Source organism: Barbus barbus, assembly GCF_936440315.1.
Source record: "Barbus barbus genome assembly, chromosome: 30".
Lineage (NCBI taxonomy): Eukaryota > Metazoa > Chordata > Actinopteri > Cypriniformes > Cyprinidae > Barbus > Barbus barbus.
In genome coordinates, this window is record NC_136758.1 from 6,133,851 (window position 1) to 6,156,627 (window position 22,777).

The 22,777-nt window shown below is 37.4% G+C and overlaps 1 protein-coding gene across 2 annotated transcripts in view; it reads right to left on the minus strand.

Moving 5' to 3' along the window:
• LOC306850153 (BRISC and BRCA1-A complex member 2-like) overlaps positions 1–22,777 on the minus strand; it is an 86,590-nt gene continuing 63,813 nt past the window's right edge. Inside the window, exons 7-12 of one of the 2 annotated variants that reach the window (XM_079385616.1) lie at positions 17,549–17,658; positions 7,023–7,122; positions 2,484–2,554; positions 1,437–1,519; positions 882–1,035; positions 1–293 (exon numbers count right to left, since the gene is read on the minus strand). In XM_079385616.1, the coding sequence (XP_079241742.1) occupies positions 230–293; positions 882–1,035; positions 1,437–1,519; positions 2,484–2,554; positions 7,023–7,122; positions 17,549–17,658 (582 nt within the window). In that variant the 3' untranslated portion in view covers positions 1–229. Of the gene's footprint in view, positions 294–379; positions 1,036–1,436; positions 1,520–2,483; positions 2,555–7,022; positions 7,123–17,548; positions 17,659–22,777 lie in introns of both variants that reach the window. The other variant, XR_013782390.1, reaches the window with a different exon arrangement.

The following is a 22,777-nucleotide window of genomic DNA, read 5'->3' on the forward strand; positions in this document are numbered from 1 at the left end:
TAAAGCAACAAAGTAACTTGATTTATTGATGTAATCAATTCATAAAGAACATGAGAAAACACAAATAGCAAATAAATTATAAGAAAAATACACACAGTACTTGTAAATGTACCAAATGACATTGCTCGTGAGGGCCGGAGCATTGAAGAGCAGTTGGCAGTTGTCTCCTGTACATCGTGTTCATAGACCCATCATTCAAATCAGAGAGCACCTAATTCACACAGAAAATCTACAGTTTTCCGTTGGCAAAAGCCCCCTCCTGGAACTGAGGGATAAAGCTTTTGAAGTAAGCCCTGTGGGAGAGAGAAAATGAAAGTGAGCCAAACAGAAAAGAAATATAAAGGAGACACGACAACAGTAGTGTCATGTAGAAACTTACATGTGAAATCACCCTGAATCACCTCCTGAATGTTAACTTGACTAATAATTAGACAATCTGAAAATGCAAGACTACTTCATTTAATGTGTTAATATTTACATTAACAGTTCCATTTTTAATGACAATTTTTGCTGTTTTGTATTGCGACAAAACAAATGTCCATACAAGCTGGTAGTTAATTAGGATATCTACATTTTTAATCACTGCTCGATTAAAGCCAAGCCAGAAAGCCAAAGGAAAACTTATCCAAGCAGAGATAAGATACGGGCCGAACACAAACAGAAAAATGTATTATCACTAACACTTATCACACTCAGCACAAAGAGTGCTCTCCAGCTATGAGGTGTGGCTGGGAGAAAAAGTCCAAAGGTGAACGCAACACATTCCAGTAGACTCCAGAAAACTCACATGAAGTGGAACCAAACGAGAGGTATACCATTTCACAGGGAGTAAACTATCGGTTGCTCTTTGTTGGGAGGATTCATAATTGATTTGTTCTTACTTGGCTCGCTTGGCCATCTCGTTGCCGTCCCAGCGTGGACTGTAGGGGTAAGATTTCTGCACCTGAGAGTATAGCTGCCCACTGCTGGTGAAGTGATAGATGGACTGAAACGTGAGGGTCGGTTGATCACGAGGAAAGTATAAAGGCAGGTCCACTACAAGACAGCAGGGAGAACAGATCAAATACAGATCATCCAGAACAAAAATGGTGAAGCATGAAAGATACCACCACGAACCAGTGACAGAAGTTCATATTTTCACAATATATAAAGGCAACTCAGGCTCACTGGACATATGGCTACATTTCTACAACACTGCAAAAAACTAAACTAAACTAAACTAAAAATAGCTCAAAGACTTCTGGAAACTAAAATGGCATGGCTGAAAATGCATTTTTATCTGCAATGAGAAAAAAATAATATATATATATATATATATGCAATACCGGAAAATGTACAGAGAGCAAGGTATTTCAGTTTTTTGCAGAAATGTTGCCTGAGTCAAGTATTTCCAATGACCCTGGGTTGCATAAAAGGACCATGTTTGTGTATCTCACCATGGACCAGGAAGCAGAAGTCTTTCCACATGAGCAGAAGAGTGAGCTTGGTAAACCCGACAGCATCGTACTCTACCACACCCCTGTGTAGTCAAAACAGAGTAATATTCATTCTTGACAATATCGTTGTATAAAATATAAGATAAAGACATCTTGGTATCTTCCCTGTAATATTGGCCTGATTGCCAATATCAATATACTATTAAACTGCAGTTCAGTGAAGACCTAAAATGTGACTTCAAAACAACTGACAAAAGAATCTAGTAGCCCCCAAAAGTATTTGGACACTTAAGCTACATTTGCAATCGTAATTATTTTTTTCATCTAATGCAATGGCATTCATACATTTTTAAGAGCCCAAATACTTTTTTAGGGGCATGGTATCTTCTGGGTCATTATCAGAGATATTAAAAATGGTAATTGTAATGAGAACCAAACTGAATAACCACGTATTCTTGGTGATGCAAGAGATATGAATAATGCGTTGTCCTATACTAAATCCCCCCCACAATAGTCTTCATTAATACTAATTCACATTTAATAAATCAATGTGCTAGTTTGTGCCTTGTCTGACGACGTATTAAGGCGTGTTAATAAACTGGAGACATCTTGGTGCCTTGTGTATTACAGCCCATTATAAAGTTGCTGTTTGTAGATTAGAAGCAGAATTATCCTAAGTAATTAAAAAAAGGAATTAATGTTGGTAACTAATTTCTCATGATCACAGGGGCGTGGTGAGCAGCTATACTGGTTACCACTACAGGTATGGGCTTGCAAGACCAGTTTTATTTATTCGTTGTCTCGATTTGGAGGTATATATGCCTCAAGTGTTTTCAGCTTTCCATTGGGTTAAACGTTTATACAGAAAAATCTGGCAAAGAATCTGAATTCGTACAATTCTAGTTCACTGCTGAAGTTAGTAATAACATTGTTCATTTATTAGGCTCATTTTGTGATAAATTGCTTGTGTTTTTCTCATTCATAAGCTGTTAAATGAATATGGTTTACTCTAAATTAAGCAGTATTTAAGGGGAAAAACAGACTCACATTCCAAAGTGACTGAGAAAAGCAGCAATGTATTCTCTCCTCTTGTGATATCCTTGAATGACATACTGAACCTGTGTTAAGAAAAAAGAAATAAAAAAGAATGAAATGAAAGTTTATTGGTGGAAAAATAACCAAGTGAATGTGGCTGAAAGAATAAAGTCCCTGCACACCAGAAGCAATTTTTCACAATCACCAGAATTGAGATGGATTATGACACTAACCTTGCAAAACCAACACTGTTATTGAACTGAACTGAATTAACATTGAACTGACTTGAGCTGAATAAAGACACTGTTATCTTCTGTAGAGTGGCTTTACAACTGAAATTGAGTTTTTTTGTAAGGATCAATTTTACAACATTAAGGGGTCATTCACACAAAACATGTTTTTGTTTTGAAAATGTATAATGTGGGCAGTGGAGAGGATAAAAAAAAAAAAGCCTCAAGATGTGTTTTTTTTTCTTCTTAATTTGAACTTACTTTAACACACGTGAAATGCTGAAGATGCAAAAAGATGCAAAAAAATAAGCGCAATTGTCAAACTCGTGCATCTAGTGTTTTTAATCAATGAGACCCCCCCCCCCCCCCACACACAGTGGAATGGAAAAACATGTTCTGTGTGAACAAACAGCTCCTAACATTATTGTTATTTTCCTGTTTATTACTGTGAATCTGTTTTAAAACAATCTGTATTTTATAAAATGCTATATAAATAAATTTGACTTGACATTGTCTGAAGAAATCATTTGCATGATTGCCTGGGCAAGTGACACGAGCAAGATTTAAACTCACACTGCCTGCATAGGCATCACGGCTCAATGTGAATGAGCCGGTACATTACCAGTAGAGGCCAGGGCTCTAACGGTGTTGTCTTATGACAGGAACTTCAACAACACTTTCTACTGGAATTAATAAAAAATACATATATTTCATATTCACTTAAATACAATGCTTTCTGTGTAGAAGTGTGGTGATATATATAGCTCATATCTAGGGCTCTATAATACATTAATAGCAAGAAAAGAGTTTGCTTGGAAGCCTTTGCTTTCATGCCTTGTTTAAGAAATTAAGCATCCAGGAAAGGTTTTTGCTTCCCAATGTTTGTTTCTCTGCATGGCAGATGTATAGCTTGTGGCAGTCCGAGAGAGCCATAGCTCTGACCTCCACTGGATGCAGGTGAAAGACCCCTAGGTCCCGAACAGCTTGATGGTGACCTACACTCTCTGACCTCTTAGATGTACATAAATAACACTGAATTTAGCAAATCATGTTCTAGCAGACTGCAGTTCTGTACATTTTGGGGGTTTAATGCCAATATTCTATTTGTCACCACAAAATATTCTGGAGGAAAATTGATTGCATTAATTAAATCAGCAGAAGTTAGACTCTTACAGTTTGACTTAAACCACGTAATGCTGAAGTTATAAAGGTACGAGCCAAATGGCGAGCCTCTTGGAATCCGCAGTACTAATTTTTGAAGTCTTCATTGACAACAGTATAGATATAGAATTATTTGTGGAAAGAGAGGAGAAAATGGGTTTAAGACACAAAGGTCAGATTCAAACCTGTATGAGCACCAAGGCTTGTCATTGTTTACGTCAGTTATGTTTACTATTTTTTTTTACAACCTTTACTTTTAGTCAAAGCTTTTAGTCTTCAGACAAAATTATCCATTAAATTTAGTTACTATTTCATGTCACTTTTGTTAATGTCATTCAATTTAATTTTTTACTTTAATTTAAGGCTCCGATATACTTCAAACGAAGTTTGTTTTCGTTCTTCGTTTGGGGGCAAAAAGAAGTTCGAAAAGGCTGAGCGACGGTATACTATTTTCGAACATTCCAACACCCCCGCGCTTCTGGAGGCGGGGTGTAGATTAAAGTAAACGTATCACGATGCTCGCGCATCTAAACACAACAACAATGCAATGAATAGGTCTTTTATTAAACTGGATAAATTATTACAAGTTTTTATATGTGTTGTCATAATTTGATAAAAAACAAAGGTTTATTATTTTATGCTCTTTTGGCATTTCATTTATTGTATACCTTTTAAATTCGCTTATTGAGAGAACAACAACACCAGCAGTAGCAGTATGGTGTAACATTTATTTGAAACATGTATTTGGTACTTTCTACCTTATATCTTTACTCTTTCGTTTCATGGCTTTGGAAAACTTGCAGCTGATGTTTCTCTACGTCGCTTTTTGCAACTCCGGGTCGTCAACACCAAGCTTTGTTGCAATTTTTTTCTAGGAATTAAATGCTTTCTTTGAATCTTTAAAGTCTCTCCGCGAGCAATCGTACAGGTGCGGATATATTTCTGGCAGCTCAGCTATTGGACACTATTATTATGTTGCACTATTAGATGTTGTTCCCCTGCCTGACCTTTGTTGAATGAGAACCAGGAAAAAAAAATTGCACGTCAAAGAAGGTGGAGCTCCAGAACACACCCACCGATTGCATAATCGCCACGGACCAATGGTAGCTCAAAGGTGTTTAGGAGCCAAAACGAACTCCCCCAGAAAGTTTGTTTTGGTGAGCTGTTTCGAACGGTCAAAACGAACTTGGTTTCGGCCTGATTTTGTTCAAAATTACGTCATATCGGTTCGTTCTTCGATTTCGTTTGAAGTATATCGGGGCCTTTATATTCAATTGCACAATTTAACATATTTTTGACAATATCAATTTAGTTGACAAAAAAGTGCAAAATATAACAAAGCATTTAATTCATCAATTTCAACGTATCAACATTTAACAAATATTTTCACATAAACAGTATGCTTTCATTAAAACAATTTAACTACCATCTGTATTAATAAGCATCATGATGATTTTATTTTTCCAAAAACTTTTTGTCAAAGAACATTGTTATTAGCGAAATTATAATTAATTTAATTTATTAATTTATAGGAAGAGGCATGACGAGTTCTGTACACATTAAACAAGAGCCAGAAATCTAATTATTTGTGTAAAACAACACCCTACATATGCAGATGTGCAAATTTGGAAATGGATCAAAGAAACCGTTCCCTGTCTTTCCAGCACTGGCCTATTAGATCAGATTAGATATATTTGCTCGATACGAAGTGAGTGATATGTTTTTCACAGGTGAGATCAAGAGGAGAGCAGCTCTGTTGTTGGTGTGTATGATGTGTGATGTAAGAATCAATGCTGATCTCTGTTTCATGATTCAGCGTGTTTTTAGAGAAGACCCACATCTGAAAGAAATATTATGCTGCTCAATGCAAGTCACACACTTGTTCTTTTTGTTTCTCTAAGCCTTGTTTGTTTAGAGGAGGTGTGTCAGGAACTTTGGATCAGTGAACTCTACACCCACACAAGGAGCGTGGGAGATGCTGACAGGTGAGATCAGTGATCACAGAACATGCTTTATCACAAAAGTTCAGAGTCCAGCTTTCGGTGTCTGTGTGCTCATTCTGGAATAGAAAATACCATTCATAACCAGTTTTACTGACCCAGATATGACCTGTCATAATAGTGTCATTTTCACAAACACGATGTGGGTCATGAAACTTGCACCATATCTGATCTGAGAGCTGCAGCAGAGCTGAAAATCATCAGTAAATAATGGTTTCAATTTTGGTCTGTCAACACAAACTACAGAGTGTTGCTGTGATGGCATTTTTTTTTTTGTAGGCCAATCTATCACTGTGGTACCCTCAACAGGAAACCGATGGGATTACTTATGAAGCTTACACACGATTAACAAATAAACATACTTTTTTTGAATTTTGAAGCCTAAATACAATCTGCAAAATTAAAAAGCCAAAAGGAGGCTTATAAAAGTACCACGTGGCGGTCCAACAAGTTTCCAACAACACTTTCAGTAAGAATAGTTTGCAAGAGTGTGATTCTAAACACAACTAGGCTGTGAAAGCTAAATATTGAGTAGGTTAGTTTTCCTGTTTGGTGTGATGACGTTTAATGACTCCAAAAATCTCTCTGTCTGAGTCAGTACATTACACGTCAAGCACTGGAGTAGATATAAGCACTCTGAAACACATTATCTGTATGAATCCAATTTCTCTAAAATAAATGTAAAACTGGGGCAAGAAAAGTTCTCTGTTGTCAATTTTGTCATTTTCAAGTAGACTAATGTGTGATCCTAGTTCAGGTGACCCTAGTTCAGGTGTCCTGAGGAGCTGGTGGCCACTGGTGGGGCATGAAGTGGAAGATTGGAAGGGTTGATTATTCATGCTGTCTGTGTGGATATGAGGAGTGGGGCTGAACTGAAGTAGAGATGTCAGGGGAAGGAATGTCAGTCACTCCTCAGGCTAGTGACAGTCACATTTTCTCCATATTATTATTATGACATTATTTCCGCTTGTCTTCTCTAAACTGATCAGAAATGCACATAAACAAATAAAAACACATGCATGCGATTCATACTTTACCATCCGTACACATGATTGTTTACTATAAACAAACTCACACTTCACTGATAGTGTAACCAAACTGATTATACGATCATAGTATTTCAATGAAGGAACGCACAAACAGAAAGGATTATTCTTTACCTTGTTTGTGAGTAATTGGCACACTTGAGGCACATAGTCAATGAGGCAGCCACCACTGGGGAATGCTGGGATGTGTAATGCCGAAGATCCTCCAAGTGCACTGAGAGAGAAAGAGGAAGAAATGAAAGAATATAAACAACATTTGAATTCAGCACTACATGCCTTAAAGGGAATAATGTCATGGACAGTTCCTGTATCCCATATAGCAAAATCAGTGAATTGCTAAAAGTGTTTCTGGAAGTCAACATTTGGTGAAAGCATTAAGTAACTGATTTTCAGGCATCACTGCCTAAACACTCCTCTGTGTTCAGTTTGGGAAGTCTGAAGTGCTTTAGTGTGCAGAACCCGGAACAGCATTTACAACCCATTTCCGTGATTATACAATACATCATCTACTCATTCTTTATAACTACTATTTTTCACATTTTATTATACTATTAAAGCCATCAAAACAAATGTGGAATAACAAATGGAAATTACTGTGACCAAAAAATCTTTAATAAATTAAAACGCTCCTATATTTTAGCTTCTTAAAAGTAGTCCTTTGAAGACTATTACAGCTCTGCACACTGCATTTTCTCAAACAATTTCTAGAGGTGCTTTGTTTGCTGGGAACTTGCTGGCTGTTTTTCCCCCTCCCAAGCATTTAACATCAAAGGCCTATGCATAAATGATATATAAGAAACAGAATTTGCTAACACTTTACTTTAAGGTGACCTTGTTACATGTTACATGTATATAATAATAATAATAATAATAATAATATACAGAATCCTCCAAAAGTATTGGAACAGTAAAGACAAAATTGCTCTGTTGGCTGTGGAGTCAAGACATTTACAAATATGATTAAAAGATGAATATGAGACAAAACTACAAAATGTCACGTTTTATTATTGGGTGATTCAACTCATAGATGTTTTATCAGCTAAGAAGTTCAGCACTTTCAGAGTTTCATCCCTGTATCTGATGTGAGCATAAGTATTGGAACAGTTGCCTCACAGGTCTTTCTAAGTGATCAGCTGTGTCCTGTTGCATTAATTCTTCAGATATTAAAAGCAGGGAATGTGTCGTATCAGTTATATCCATTACTTCTGCATTCTGAATCTTGCATTCGATGATGACACACACAAACCAGGATGAAGATGAGGGAGCTGACTTTGAGAGAAAAGCAAGCAATGTGGATGCTAAAAGAAAAGAGGAACTCAATTAGAGCTATAGCAAAAACAAAGGGCATGGAGAAATCAAGAGTTTGGAAACCACCAGCGACACCAGCAACCAACAACAACCTGATCGGCTGAGAAAACAACAGTAGTTGATGACAGACAAATCATAAAAGCTGTGAAAATGAATCCTAAAAGACGTGTCTGTAAAATCACCAACAACTTCCAGAAAGCTGGGGTGATGCTCTGACAATCTACTGTCCTCGGGAGACTGACACAGAATTACAGATGCTACACAGCAAGATGCAAACCTCTGACCAGCACCAAAAATAGAAAGGCAAGATTAGAGTTTGTAAAAAAGCACAAAGGTGAGCCAGAAGAGTTTTGGAACTGTGTTTATGGACCAATGAGACAAAGATGAACCTTTATCTAAGTGATGGGAAAGCAAAAATGTGGAGAAAAAAAGGGAACTGCAATGATCCCAAGCATGCAGCCTCATCTTTAAAGCATGGTGGAGGTGGTGTCATGGCATGGGCATGCATGGCTGCCTCTGGAACAGCCCCTCTCAACCTTACTGATGACTTAATGTATGATGACAGTAGCAGAATGAATTTGGAAGGGTACAAAACCATCTTGCCTACCAATATTCAAGAAAATGCCACCAGATTCATTGGGAAGTGCTTCATATTGCATCAGGACAATGACCCAAAACACCCTGCCAGTTCAGTCAAGGAATTTATAAGGGCAAAGAAATGGAAAGTCTTAGATTGCCCAAGTCAATCTCCAGATTTAAATCTGATTGAACATGAATTTCACCAGCTGAAGAGGAGAGGAAAGGCAGAAACTCCCCAAAACAAGCAACAATTTTAATTGGCTGCATTAAAGGCTGGGAAAAGCATTTCAAAGGATGAGACCAAGAGTCTGGTGATGTCTATGGGTCACAGACTCACTGCTGTGATTGTGTGCAAGGGATCTGCAACTAAATAATAGCTTTTAATCTTTTATATCTTCCTTATGTTCAACTGTCCCAACACCTATGCTCACATCAATGAGTGGGATGAACTCTAAAAGTGCTGTTCTTTTTATTTGGTAAAACATGTATGTGTTGAATCACCCAATAATAAAATGTGACATTCTGTAGTTTTGTCTCATATTCATCTTAATCATATTTGCAAATGTCTTGACTCCACAGCCAACAGAGCAATTTTGTCTTTACTGCTCCAATACTTATGGAGGTCACTATATATATATATATATATATATATATATATACAGTGACCTCCATATATATATATATATATATATATATACAGTATATATATATATATATATATATATTTGAACAGGCAAAACCCAAATCTGAAACTGAGCGTAGCCATTCAGTGCTAATTATTGTTTGAATAATCATTGTGATAGGACACACCTGGGCAACAAAATACACCTGTCAGTCACATGTTCCAATACTTTTGCTCACATGAAAAATGGGTGGGTTCAAACAAAAGGTGATATCTCCCAAGTTGTGTGTCAGATCCAGATATAAATACCTGGAAATAAAAGCCATCATGGAAATCTCTTGTCTGATATTCATCTTTTGATGTCAAATGTTTTCAGTCTACAGCAAAAATAAAGGAATTGGCCTCACTGTCCCAATACTTTTGGAGGGGAGTGTGTATATATATATATATATATATATATATATATATATATACTGTATATATAATAATAAATTATGCATAATTACATGCAAGTAACCCCAAGACAAACCCTAATGCTAACCATATAGCAAGTACATGCAATTAATTAATAAATTTAATTTTGCAGTAAATTAATCAGTAATTAAATGTATAATTACACTATAAGAGGCACACTTTAAAATAAAGTGTAACCGTCCTAGACATTCAATCATGCTTTACATTCAAATTTTTATCATTTGTTCAAGACCTTGTTATTGAAATGATTAGTTGAATGGTCTTGGACTAAATCTTGGACTATGCTTTTATGCATAATTACTTTTTTATACATAAATGACATTCAAGGAAATTCAAGGTTTTTTTTTCCTCCCAGAATTGGACTTTGCTGGTCTACACTGCATCTGTGCTTAGAAATCTGCACCATACATTCTCCCCCTGCTTTACACATGAACAGATGAGTGTTCTGCTATACAGCAGAAGGGAAGAGAGAAAAAAAACACAAATAGACAGGATTCTCAGAGAACAGTGGAACTTGCCAGATCAATGAAGGATGAGATGATGTGATAGGTTCATGAAAAATATGATGAAAAAAAGAGAACCTCCATTAACGGCTCTTATGTTGGAGGTTTGGTTGTTAGATGCTTATTTTTGCTTGGACAGTCTTTTTATAAAGAGCTGAACAAATAAGAGGGATCTCTTAATAGAATATGAAGGAAGATTACAAAATAGTCAAAAAAAGAGAGGAAAAAAGAAACATTTCAGATATTCTGCAAGTCTCTGAATCTATGAAGAATAGCATCTAGAATCCTCTGTCAGTTGGGTTTAGATCAACAATGCCCTTGACTGACAGTAAGATTACCTTTTGCTGAAACAGTCTTTGGCAATATACAAGCATGGAAATGTCATTCACGTCCATCAAGCTCCTGAAGTATATTCATGGACTGTTTAAAGATGTTAATGCACAGACGTGTTATTTATTAACTGCGGAAACAGGAAATGAAGAGGAACGCCAGTCAAACGCTATTCAGCTGTCAATTCTCCATCGGGCTCGGTCATAACAAAAGGTTGTCGCTGTGCTACAATGACAATAGAGCAGCATCTCCATGGAGATACAGCTTGATTCTGATGTGTGTGATGCTTGCCTGTGCAAACACTGTTGGCGTGGTGCTAAGGCGTTCGTGTGGTTGCTAGGTTGTTAGTAAATGCCCCTATCAGTTGTTCCCTAGATATTCTGAGTTATGCGTCGATGTTTAATACTAAGGTTAAGAAATTTTGAAAAATGTCTGATCCTATGTACTGCATGACTTCACCTTAGCAAACAGCACTAATATTATGCTTTGTCCCAGCATCTGCAGGTTGTGTGCAGGCATAACGCCAGCAGCCATAAGCACCCCAGAGTAGATGAGAATTTGTCTGTCGGAACAGGATAGGCTTATGGGGATATTTGTTTAATAGCTATTTGAGGCAAAAACTAAAAATTTTCAGCAGGTGATATTTTTAGGGAAGATTATGGAATTACAACCTTGAACTGAAGTTGTCTAAGAATATTCTGTTCTGACTTGCTTGAGCAGATATTACAGGGATTCACAGAAGCAATAGACGAAAAAAAGAATTAAGAGAACGGTATTATATCTAATATATCTTGAACATAGTCACAGATCAAGTAAAAGTTGCTTTAAAGGGGATCTATTATGCCCCTTTTTACAAGATGTAAAATAAGTCTCTGATGTCACCCGAGCGTATATGTGAAATTTTAGCTCAGAATACCCGACAGATACATTTTTATAGCTTTTTAAAATTGCCACTTTTAGGGTATGAGCCAAACACGCTGATTTTGAGTATGCTGCTTTAAATGCAAATGAGATGTTGCTCCCAGAGAAGAGGGCGGAGCTTCAAGAGCTCAAGCTCCGGCATTAGCAGTGCTAGCCTTTGCAAATAAACATTCCACTATTAGTACAAGCCTGTTATCTTTACAGAAAACATACTCCGTTTCAGTCATCTGACTCGGTTCAAGTCAGTCATCTGATTATACAGTGCATAATAAATTTTGCATTTATGAATTACACAGACGGGGAGCACGGCGGGATAAAAATAACAACATAGCTGGTCTCATGTTATCACAAACTTTATAATATCCCACTTCTGATTATGAGCTCGACAACTTCAAGCAATCGACACACATTGCTTTCATATGCAACTTTTAACTACCAAATTTCTATTTAAGATCATTCTGGTAGCACTTGAAGGCAGCATCAGTGAAAACAGGCAGAGACAATGCTAGCTTTAGCAATTAGCCTTAAAGAGTGCCAAGAAGCTCTTTCAGAAAGGCAATTTGGAAAACAAACATACTTTGTCTGGAGCTGACGTTTGCGCACGAAGCGTTGATATTGATTCCTAACAAATAGGGGACGTTACCGATTTTTTTGGGATATTCCCTTCGAAAATTAAATTTAACCACAGTGTCCTCGGCTCAGATGAGGGGAGATTATGGCGACTCCTGTGTTCATTAGTGCATCCCAAAACGCTACACTTGCAATGCCTCTTTGACGCTGACATTGTATATATCTCCAGTATTTGCAGCTTCTCACTCAGGGCTGTGTTTATGCTAATAGGGCAGAGAGCGTCACAAATGGGTGGGACTTTTCCCCCTCGGCGACGTGAACAGAGGGAGAATCTGAAACAGTTCTTTTGGAGAGACTGTTCATGATTTATTGCTTTTATAAAAAGTTGATTTTATAAAGAGTTGGTGGATTTTTTACATTATAGGCTGGTTGTTTTCACACACTGCAACCATACAACTGTTCAAACACCTTATAAAAGTGATTTTTGCATAATAGGTCCCCTTTAAGGCAGGGATGGACTGAATTTGCCCTACCTTGCTTTAAGGCATGAAGCACAAAAAAAAAAAAAAATATCACAATATCAAAAGACTTTTAATCTGTTCCTATAAAAAAAAGTTTTTTAACAAAAATATTAAAAAGAACCGTTTCATATTTTAATATATTTTAAGTATATTAAAATACTTAAAAGTACTTTATTCCTGTGATGCAAAGCTGAATTTTCAACATGACTCAGGGAACATTTCTTCTTATTATCAGTATTGAAAGCAGTTTAATATTTTTTGTTTTACACTACCATTCAAAAGATTTTTTTAAATAAATCAATACTTTTACTCAGCAATGACTCAAAATTTATCAAAATTGCATAACGCAATAACGTTACAAAAGATTTATATTTCAAATAAATGCTGTTATTTTGAATTTTCTATTCATAAAACAATTCTGGGAAAAAATAATCTACCCTGATTTCCACAAAAATATTAAGTTCCAAAATAGTTTTCAACATTTATAGTGATAAAAACGCATTAATAACTGAGTACCAATAATAATTGATAATTCTTCTTATTAATTATTATAATTACTAATGATTTCTGAAAGAGTAATGGCAGCTGAAAATTTCTTTTCAAAAGTTTCTTTTGTGCTTTTCAGAATGTTATTGGGCTTGGAAATATACCCACACTGTTTTACGAACTCAAGAACAAAGAACAGAACAGAATAAACAACAACCAGAGACAAATGAGAAAACGTGCAAACAATCTGCACAATAATACAAAGCACAACCAACAAATAGCTGACTTCTAAACAGACAGAAATGCAATGAAAAACAGAAGAGAGAAAAAAGAGTGGAAAGGCGGGGGGGGGGGGGGGGGGGGGTGTTCACAGTGCTGTCAAACTATAGAATGTGTAGGAGTCGATCTCGCACCATCACATGTTGAAGGAGATGTGAAGTCCACTGTCAAACTCAGTGAGCACTTCACAGTCATAATAACACAGCCTGCTGTGTGGGAGTAGAGAGTGGCCATCACGGCAAGAGCGATACGCCGGGTAAACCTGGATGTGTGGATTCAGAGAAAGAGAGACAGAGACCAAGATAGAGAGAAGGATTCCTGGGAGGGTTTTATTTCACTCAGCTCAGGCAGGCTGAGAGCGACCTCTCTCTTGCACTTCTCTTTCAAGTCCCACTCACTCTCTCTCTGGTTCTGTGACGGGGCCGCAGGGACGGCCGCATGACTGGCTGGCTGGAGGGGATGCATTCTGTGCCAGCCTGCATGAGAGCTGAAGCAGGGGATTCCTCACATGTGCTGGGTTTGTTCAACCAAAATGAACATTTTGTCATTATCCTTTACTCACTCGTATGTCCTTCCAAACCTGTATGACTTTTTTTGTGCACTGTAAAACCTGAGTTTTAGTTAGGAAAGTTGGGAATACTCAAAACATTTGAGGAAACTTAGTGCCTTAAAACATTTGAGTAAACAAACTAAAAGTTAGTAGAGCTTAAAATTTTTATGACAAGTGGGGCGGGGGCTGAGGGCCATGGGAGCCAATCCAAGCCTCGCTTCCATGGTCCCACCCCACTCTTCACAATGACAATTATATACAACTTGCTTCCATAAACGTCACATTCATCCCGACCTTTCTCTTTTCATTCATATCTTAGTGCAGAAAAGCAAAAACACACCAGCATGTGCTGATGTAGTTAACAAAAAGACTCTGACTATACACTTGTAATGTAAATAGTCAAACAACATGCAGTATATGTAGTCTTAACATTTTGCTGTCCATCCTAAACCTAACCAAAGGCTCTATTTTTCACCACAAATGGTAACATTACAAAACCAACATAACAGAAACCTATGTACATTCTAACATAACACAACATTTAAGTATTAACTTCTGTCTCCCTATGTTAATCTTGCGCAAAAACAAACAAAAAATAACACTTATTTTCCTTGTTGTCTGATGCAAAGCATGCTGGGAACTAAACTCAATCATTTTAAGTTTAGCTTACCATAATAACATTTTGAGTTTACAGAACTTACTTGAATTAAGTCCAATGAACATTATTATTTGAGTGAAACTAACTCATTTCATTTATTCATTTCACTGTTCGGTTTTACAGAGTGGGACACGAAAGGAGAAATGTCCAGGCCCAATCCATCTAAGTAAAGTTACCCGTATTACTTGTGTATTACACTGATGTTATTTTGAAGACATACTGTGTGATAGCTGTGTGTGAGGATACCTCAAATACGGTGGTTATTTCCTGGAAATTTCTCCAGGACAGTTAAACTTGCCACATTTTAATTGTTCAAGTCACATGTACACTAATGCATATCCAACACAATTTCATGGCAATTTTTTACTATTTTGGTGGCTAATTCATATGAAGTAACACAACCATACATTTTTGTATGATCTGCTTAAGTCCCGGTGATAAAGGGGTTAGGGGTGCACATTAATGCTTACATTTTTTTTTTCATTTTCATACAGTGTGAATTCACATTAAACTACCACTAAATTGTTACATTTTCCAGTGAGATCGGGTTGGAACATATATGATGTCAAACTTGCAGCAGAGGGTCTTCACATAGCATATTTTAAATAATAAAAATGCCAATAAAGATTTGAGGGCTGCAGTGGCAGGAAAAGTAATAGAATAAAGCTTAAATTTCAATCTGTTTCTCAAAAATATTAAATCAAGCTATCATATGGCTTCAGAAGACTTGAAATACAGTGCATGTGTTGCTTTCATGTTACAAAAGGAAGCATGAACAAGTCAATGGGCTCCAATGTTGCTTGGTTTGGAATGTTCTTCAAAATATCTTCTTTTTTGCTTCACAGTAGAAAGAAATGCATACAGGTTTGGAACTACATGAGGGTGAGTAAATAATGACAATTTTCATTTTTGGTTAGAGCATCCCTTTAGTACCTATTGCAACACTATATACTGTGCTGAAGTTGAGACCACAGGACATGAACGCCAGCGCCAAATGGTAAAACAACAGCTAGCGGCACAAGAAACGTGCGCACACACACACACACACACACACAAACAATCAGCACAAGAAATGTCCAATACAAATTCAACTCAAATCAGGTATAAACATCCACCCACTCACGAAAAAAAAAAAAAATCTGTTTACAATGTGTGTATTGTATGAGCATTAGAATCTGTGCAAAATGTTCAAATCGCAGACAGAAAAGTGGGCTTCAAAAACACTGTGCCACTGTTTTAGTATTCATTTTTTTTCAGGAATGTCCTCAGAAGCCCCGTTTCTACATTTCCAGCATTGCTTTGTCCCCCTGGCTCTACCTTTGTAAAAAAAAAAAAAAAACACCCACCCACAGACACACATATACTCCCACCCGCCAGTCCCTTCTCCTAAGTCACCGTAGTCTCAGCTGATACTGTGCATGCGTGGAGGCAAGGTCAACCCCTGTATGGTCCTGTATTATCCAAACCCCCATAATATAATGGGGTGGAGAGAGTGTGGCCATGACAGATTGAAGCTGACATGGCTGCAGAGCAAACAAACGGGCTTGTTCCTCCTCCTCCTCCCCTCCTGCTACGCTGATTTGAGTGGATGGAGGACAGCACAGAGAGTGAAAAAAAAAATCATCAGGCACCCAGAGGCTGGCTTTAGTAGACCTTGCCCACTGAGATCTATCTTTTGTGAAGTCAAACTGAAGTTTCCTACATTCCTTCTCAGAAGTGACCTTGTGTTCAAGATACTGCACAGGGCAGAGGGAAATGTCAGGCTAACTAGTCATTTTTGCAAATTTCATGGCTGTACTACATATAATAAAATTTAGCAAAATTATCAATCAGGATTCATTGGTGAAGCTTTAGTTCATACAGATCTGGCTTAAAAAGGGCACAATGACAGGGTTCCAGAAGTCAATGCCATTTATTTTCCCAATAGAAACATTGATTGTGGGTTAGAATGCATAAACTTCTCATTGCAGATGTACTATGAGCCCTAAGGGCGAAATGGAAAAAATCAAAACCAACACCGTTTAAAAAAACTGGTTGTTCACTGCTGCGCTCTCTCCATGCAGCGACGAGAATGGAAGAAATAATTCTCCGTCTTGTACTGACAACATGTTGATTATCTGTAAATCCCTTAACCGCCATAGCAAGGTCACATGAAATTAATAAAGCAGGAGTGGAAGAGTACCACTATTTATGAACATGTTCCATGGTGCACAAGATCAAATGAATTCCAGGTTGTAATGCACAAACATTGAACGGGTAGGAATAATTTTGTTTTGTACACTAACTGAAAACAGAGTCAGTAATATCATGTTCTGCAAGTCGCATCAATAACCAAACCCTTTAATAACGGCTCTTGTCCTTGCGTAAATAGAACCCTTTTTTTTTACTGACTAATTCTCAATTCCTCCAGTATTTCAGGAAGTAAACAGCAGAAGAGGAAGTGCTGTCATTAGTTCATTTACTCAAGTTGGCAGTTGGATAAGGTGTGTCATACGTCGCGTGCTTCAATCTCTTAAATAACAGTACAAAGACCTGGAAAGCAATTTTTACTAAATTAATTAGCAAATACAAGAATTTAATATCGAAAGTCTTTCCTGTCTGTATATATTTTTAAATTTTAGGTCAATAAAATATTAGAATGAGAATATCCACCCCTGAAATAGCGCTGGTAATCGACTAGAGATAGTTAGAAGGATTTCACGTTTTTACTGGCAATTAAAAAGAGACTAGTCCTTTAATATATCCTGCCCCAATCTCCTGAGGTTCTTTAACATCCCAATTCTGTATGACCTGGGAAAATGTATTTTTTACTTGACTGGAATAGGGTGAAGGCACTCACTGCTCAATGCTGGGAGACAGGTAGAGTTTTGGAAAGACTTGTGTGGCTTCAGCATCTTCAAAACTAACGGATAGAAGTGCCACATCTTCTCCTGGATCCAGTGCTGTGTCCTAAAAGAAGAATAAAGGAAATATATATATAAAATGATTGTATTATACACTGTATAGACAATCAAATATGCGGTTGGCAAGCTTTTACAAAACAGGAGTGTGCATGCTAATGCTAAACCTATTAATTGGTTTGCATTTGCTATTTTGAGATTATCAGGATTGGGCAACGACTGTGTCTGCTTGGCTGATGAACAGACATCAACATCAGAAGGCACTTTTTTTAAAGATAAATAATAGGTAAAATAAATGTAAATACTGAATATCTCATATGTTTTTGTATCATAAAATAGGAATTATATTGACTATCCTTCTAGCTTAGTGGTTAACTGGTGGGCGGCGAATGTTTGATTGCAGACAACAGATCCGATTCATGTGTAGTATTGCACATGCATCAAAGCTGAGAACAGATAAAAGTCCTGGAGATAGCTATAACACGTTTTGATATTCGCATTAGCACCACCCACGTAATAATAAGTAATATGAACTGTCAAGTAATCATATGCTTAGAATGACAACAGCAAATGGTCTTTTTTTAATTTTGGTTTTGCCTTACAATGCATGAATACAGCATTAAGGATAAAGGCTCTGAAGCAAATCAATGCACTGGGAAACACCGAAGGCCTTTAGCTAGCAGACAGACCAGCCCGGCTGGTGCTGAGCAACTTCTCATCTGAAGGTGGTGTGCGAATTTGGCAGGAAAAGACTACAACCAGAATTCACGCTGCATTAGCTTTAGCTTCAGCTATGGCCACATCTGCCAGTCTTCAGCTTATCACATCAAAAGGTTCCGCAGGGATCTAGATGATACTTTCAGTTCCTGTTCTGTCTGAGCACAGTTTTCTTACAGCTAGGCCCTGATGTACGTCATTAGTACGTGGCGGTAACAGAGGGCTCTAATCAAATGTCTTTCAGTCGGTTTGAACTCATCCATTTGTGATAATTGCTGCCTGCCGTGTAACCTCTGCTCCCATTAGAGAGAGCCGTGTGTGTTGGATATGTGACGTTACCAGTTTGAGGGGACGTGTGCGGGATAAGTTAACGCATAACTTGGTGAGGCACATTGAGGTCTGGGGAGAAACAGCGAGCTCAGCCTTGATACATATGAATGGGACATATTCAGTCATGGCTTGAAAGTCTATTTGATGTTATAGCAAAATGGTTCTCTCATCTCTAATAAAGTTGTATTGCTCTGGCTATTCCAATTATGAGAAGCTAAAAGATTTCTTTGATACATTATGGCAAAATACAAAATACATCACAATTAAGTAACACATTATAAGACTCAAATATTTTTGTTTTGGTTGTGTTGCTGGCAATTATGTCTTAGAGCAATGTTGAGAATCCAACAATTTGCATTGTGAACACAACTGCATGGCTTGCACCACAATGATGCATGGAATCAAGTTTGTGTAGCTAGGATACTAGCAGTTTTCTGGTAATATCTGATCTATTTTAATATGGATGAATTTCTTAAGGTCAAAATTTACGCACATTGAATTTATTTTTGTTTTTCACTTTAAAAAGAACTGTTTCAAGTTGTCATGATTTCAAGTTGTTTCATGAGTAGTGTTATAAAGGAAAGGGAAGTGGTGTGTGGCCAAGTCGGAATTTGTGCTCTGCATTTAACCCATCCAAGTGTTCGGTGTCTTGCTCAAGGGTCTCACCTCAGTCGTGGTATTGAGGGTGGAGAGAGTGTTATTCACTCCCCCACCTACAATCCCTGCAGGACCTGAGACTCGAACCCTCAACCTTCGGGTTACAAATCCAACTCTCTATCCATTAGGCCACAACTGCCCCTATGTAAGTGTTAGAGCTGGAATAAACTACACGATGTTTAAAAACTGGACAGATCTTAAAATACTGGGCCTCATACACTTACCGACTTTGTAATAGTCACAGTGAAAAAAATTGGCCATCATAAGCCCCTTTCACAGTAATACCAGTAAATTGCCGTAAAATTACCGGAACAACTTTACTGGTAAATTCAAAAATGTGCTGTTCACACAGGCAATCACACGTCGGACATTGTATTAGACGACTTCACAGCGCAGAGTAAATCATCATTGCATCAGAATGTTATGACTGCTCTGGATTGGCCCGGAGTAGACGTCTTACATCACCGCATTCTGAACTCGTACGTGCTCATACCGGTAGTTTTCATTCCGTGTTCACACACAGCAGAATTCCATCAATTTACTGGTAATGTTGCAACTTCTCATACTGGTAAATTGCTGGAACGAATTCACTGGTATTTTTAAAAAGGGCCTGTTCACACATTATCTCTTTACGGCAATTTACCAGTATTTTTCCAGTAAAGTCTGTATGTGTGAAAGGGGATATACACTAAACGAGGATCATACACTACCACACTTTGAAGTCATTCCGATCACAACAAACTCATGCAGAAGCGTGTGCCTTATCGCTAGGAGATGCATGACAAATGAAAACAATATGTGTTCTAAAATCGGCTCAAAAAATCAAACATGTTCGATATCCTCCAACTGGATGGAGTCTGTGACCATCATACACTATGCGATTTTCTATTGAATCGGTCAACTCAAATCTGCAGACCGGCTCTGACATTCGGTAACTAACGTCAGCCTCTCCAAAAATCATGCAGTGTATTCCAGCCTAAATCGATTTTCAGTTTACAATTTCAGAAACGTAACGGTAATTCATATCATCAACCTTTGGCTTGACTACAGTATCACACAATAATGTGTTAATAATGTGTTACTAATACACAAACCACATTCCAATTCACCATCTCAGACAAGTGAACATCCTCAGGTTTTGCTAATGATATGAAAAGCCCCACCTTGATGATGGGATTGGTTACATGTTTGTGATGGTATGAAACAGGGCCTGTTTCAAACCACATCTTGAGACTGTACTTAATCAAAACTGCAGTTTAGAGAAAATGCTCAGCAATGGTGTTGACTGATGAATTTGCACATGGTTTTCCTTTAAGCATATTAAAAACACCAGACAGACCATGTGTCCTAACTAGACGCAATGCAATAAGATTCCAGTGACAAGCCATTTGTCTGTCCACACCAGACACGCCACAACAGAATCAATCAAAATTCAGTGCCAATAGTAAGCCCATGTGGATAGGTAATCTCTGCAAGCACAATGCACTTGCAACAAAATGGATAAGTACATAATAAACCTCTTTAACATTATTACAAATACATACTGAGTGACAATCTTTTTTATAGAATACACTTGTATGTTCATATCGAGTTCATATCGAGTTGACAGTTTGAACATTCTTGTTACCTTACATTTATTTTCAAGATCTGAGGTGAACTATCTGTTGTTGTTTTCAGCATGGCTATAAAGGTCATGCAAAATGATATTCAAACTCACATTAAAGCATTTTAATCAGTAACTGAGATCATCATTTTCATAGTTTGTATACTATTGTTATAGCCACAATGTCGCCAAACTATAACTTAACCATTTCTTAAATAGAATTCCCTGTCTAAAATAGTTTTTGTTGGGAAAAACTTTGATTAACACTTCTGGTTTGGACACAGTCAGTGTCGATTTCAATTAAAAGTTCAGCATCAATTTCTACTGCGGTGTGTTTATGTTTTTACTTGCATCTGACCTTGATGGACTGAACAGAAGAACTGGACTGGATGTATGAACTGGAGAAGATTTCCATGTTAAAGAAAGGCGGAGACACAGAGCAGAGTTCAAGTTCAGGTGTTTAGCAGCATGAGCGAACCTTCCCGGAAAGTTTGCTTTGGCAAAATATTTAGAACTCCCAAAATGAACTCCATTCTGGCTTGATTTTGTTTGGAATGACGTCAAGTACTTCAGGGCCTTCACATAGTATTATCTTACACTAAAGAGTATACCGATACATGCTTGATTATGTTTTGTAAGCTGCTTTGTCATCAATATGCACAACTGTGAATTGGAAATATTGGATTTCAGAGACCTTTGAAATGAATATAGCCTCAAGGGCTGATAATGGAAAGATCCAACGAATAAGCTTCACATCATTTAAGATCGCTCATGACTCACAAAACCATCAAGAAAGTGAGTTCACTACTCAAGATGATTTGAAAAATGGTTTGAAATGTTTTACGACCTTCTGGGGCTAGACAACCTAATTTTCAGTGAAAAAAAGTGTTCATAATTCAGTCAGTAATAATATGGGGCTGCTGTTGAAAAGCATCTATTTGATGAAGCTCTGAGGGCAAACGTGTGAATCTGTTTGAACGAAGGAGGAACAAAATGTCAAGCACAAAGCTGATGGCTACCCTTGTCGTCTGTGTCTTCTTGTTCTTCATCAGCCGCCATCATACGACATAGACCTGGGCTGGGGGGAGGCATCTACATCCCAAGGTGTTGCTAGATTCAATCAGCTTGCATCAGTACAGCGCTATGGTATGACCCATGCGTTCTCAGAGACATAGTTCATTCTTGCTGATGGGCATCTGTGGGATTGTTAGGTTATGGCTGACACAAGAAAGAGGAGATGGAGAAGATTTTTTTTGTGTGTGACTGGTATTTGCATAGGACCAAACACTCTAAAGATATTTTACAATGACATGATTAAAACGAACAATGAAGTTTAATAAAATAATTAGCAATGAAAGCATGTGCTTTAGGCATGTTATAGGCATGTCAGCAGAAATATGATAAAAGACACATGAATACATTTTGAATAATAAAAACAAACAATTCTTTCAGCAAGTAAGGGGGCTTTCCCAAAAGCAATTAATAGTGTGCATATAGTGTGTATAAACCAGTTGGCTATTTATAGCTTTGAATGAGTCATAAATCAATTTACCCATCCATAACAATTATGGGGATTCGACAACACCAACTACAACAAGTAGCTCCTTATTTTAATGACAAACAGTTAAAAAATCTACCCAAGCAAACAGTTCTTCGCTCCTATTTTGACACCACTTGTTGAAAAGAAAGTATCGAGAATCAATCAATTAGCAGCCAACTGTCTTCAGCATAAAGTAATTTTAAATCTGTTTGAGAACATAATATAAGCACTTTCTAACTTGTTTTGTTAAGAAAGCCGCTGCCAATGAATGAATGAATGAATGAATGAATCAATGTCGCTTTTGCTCCAGGTAAGGGATAA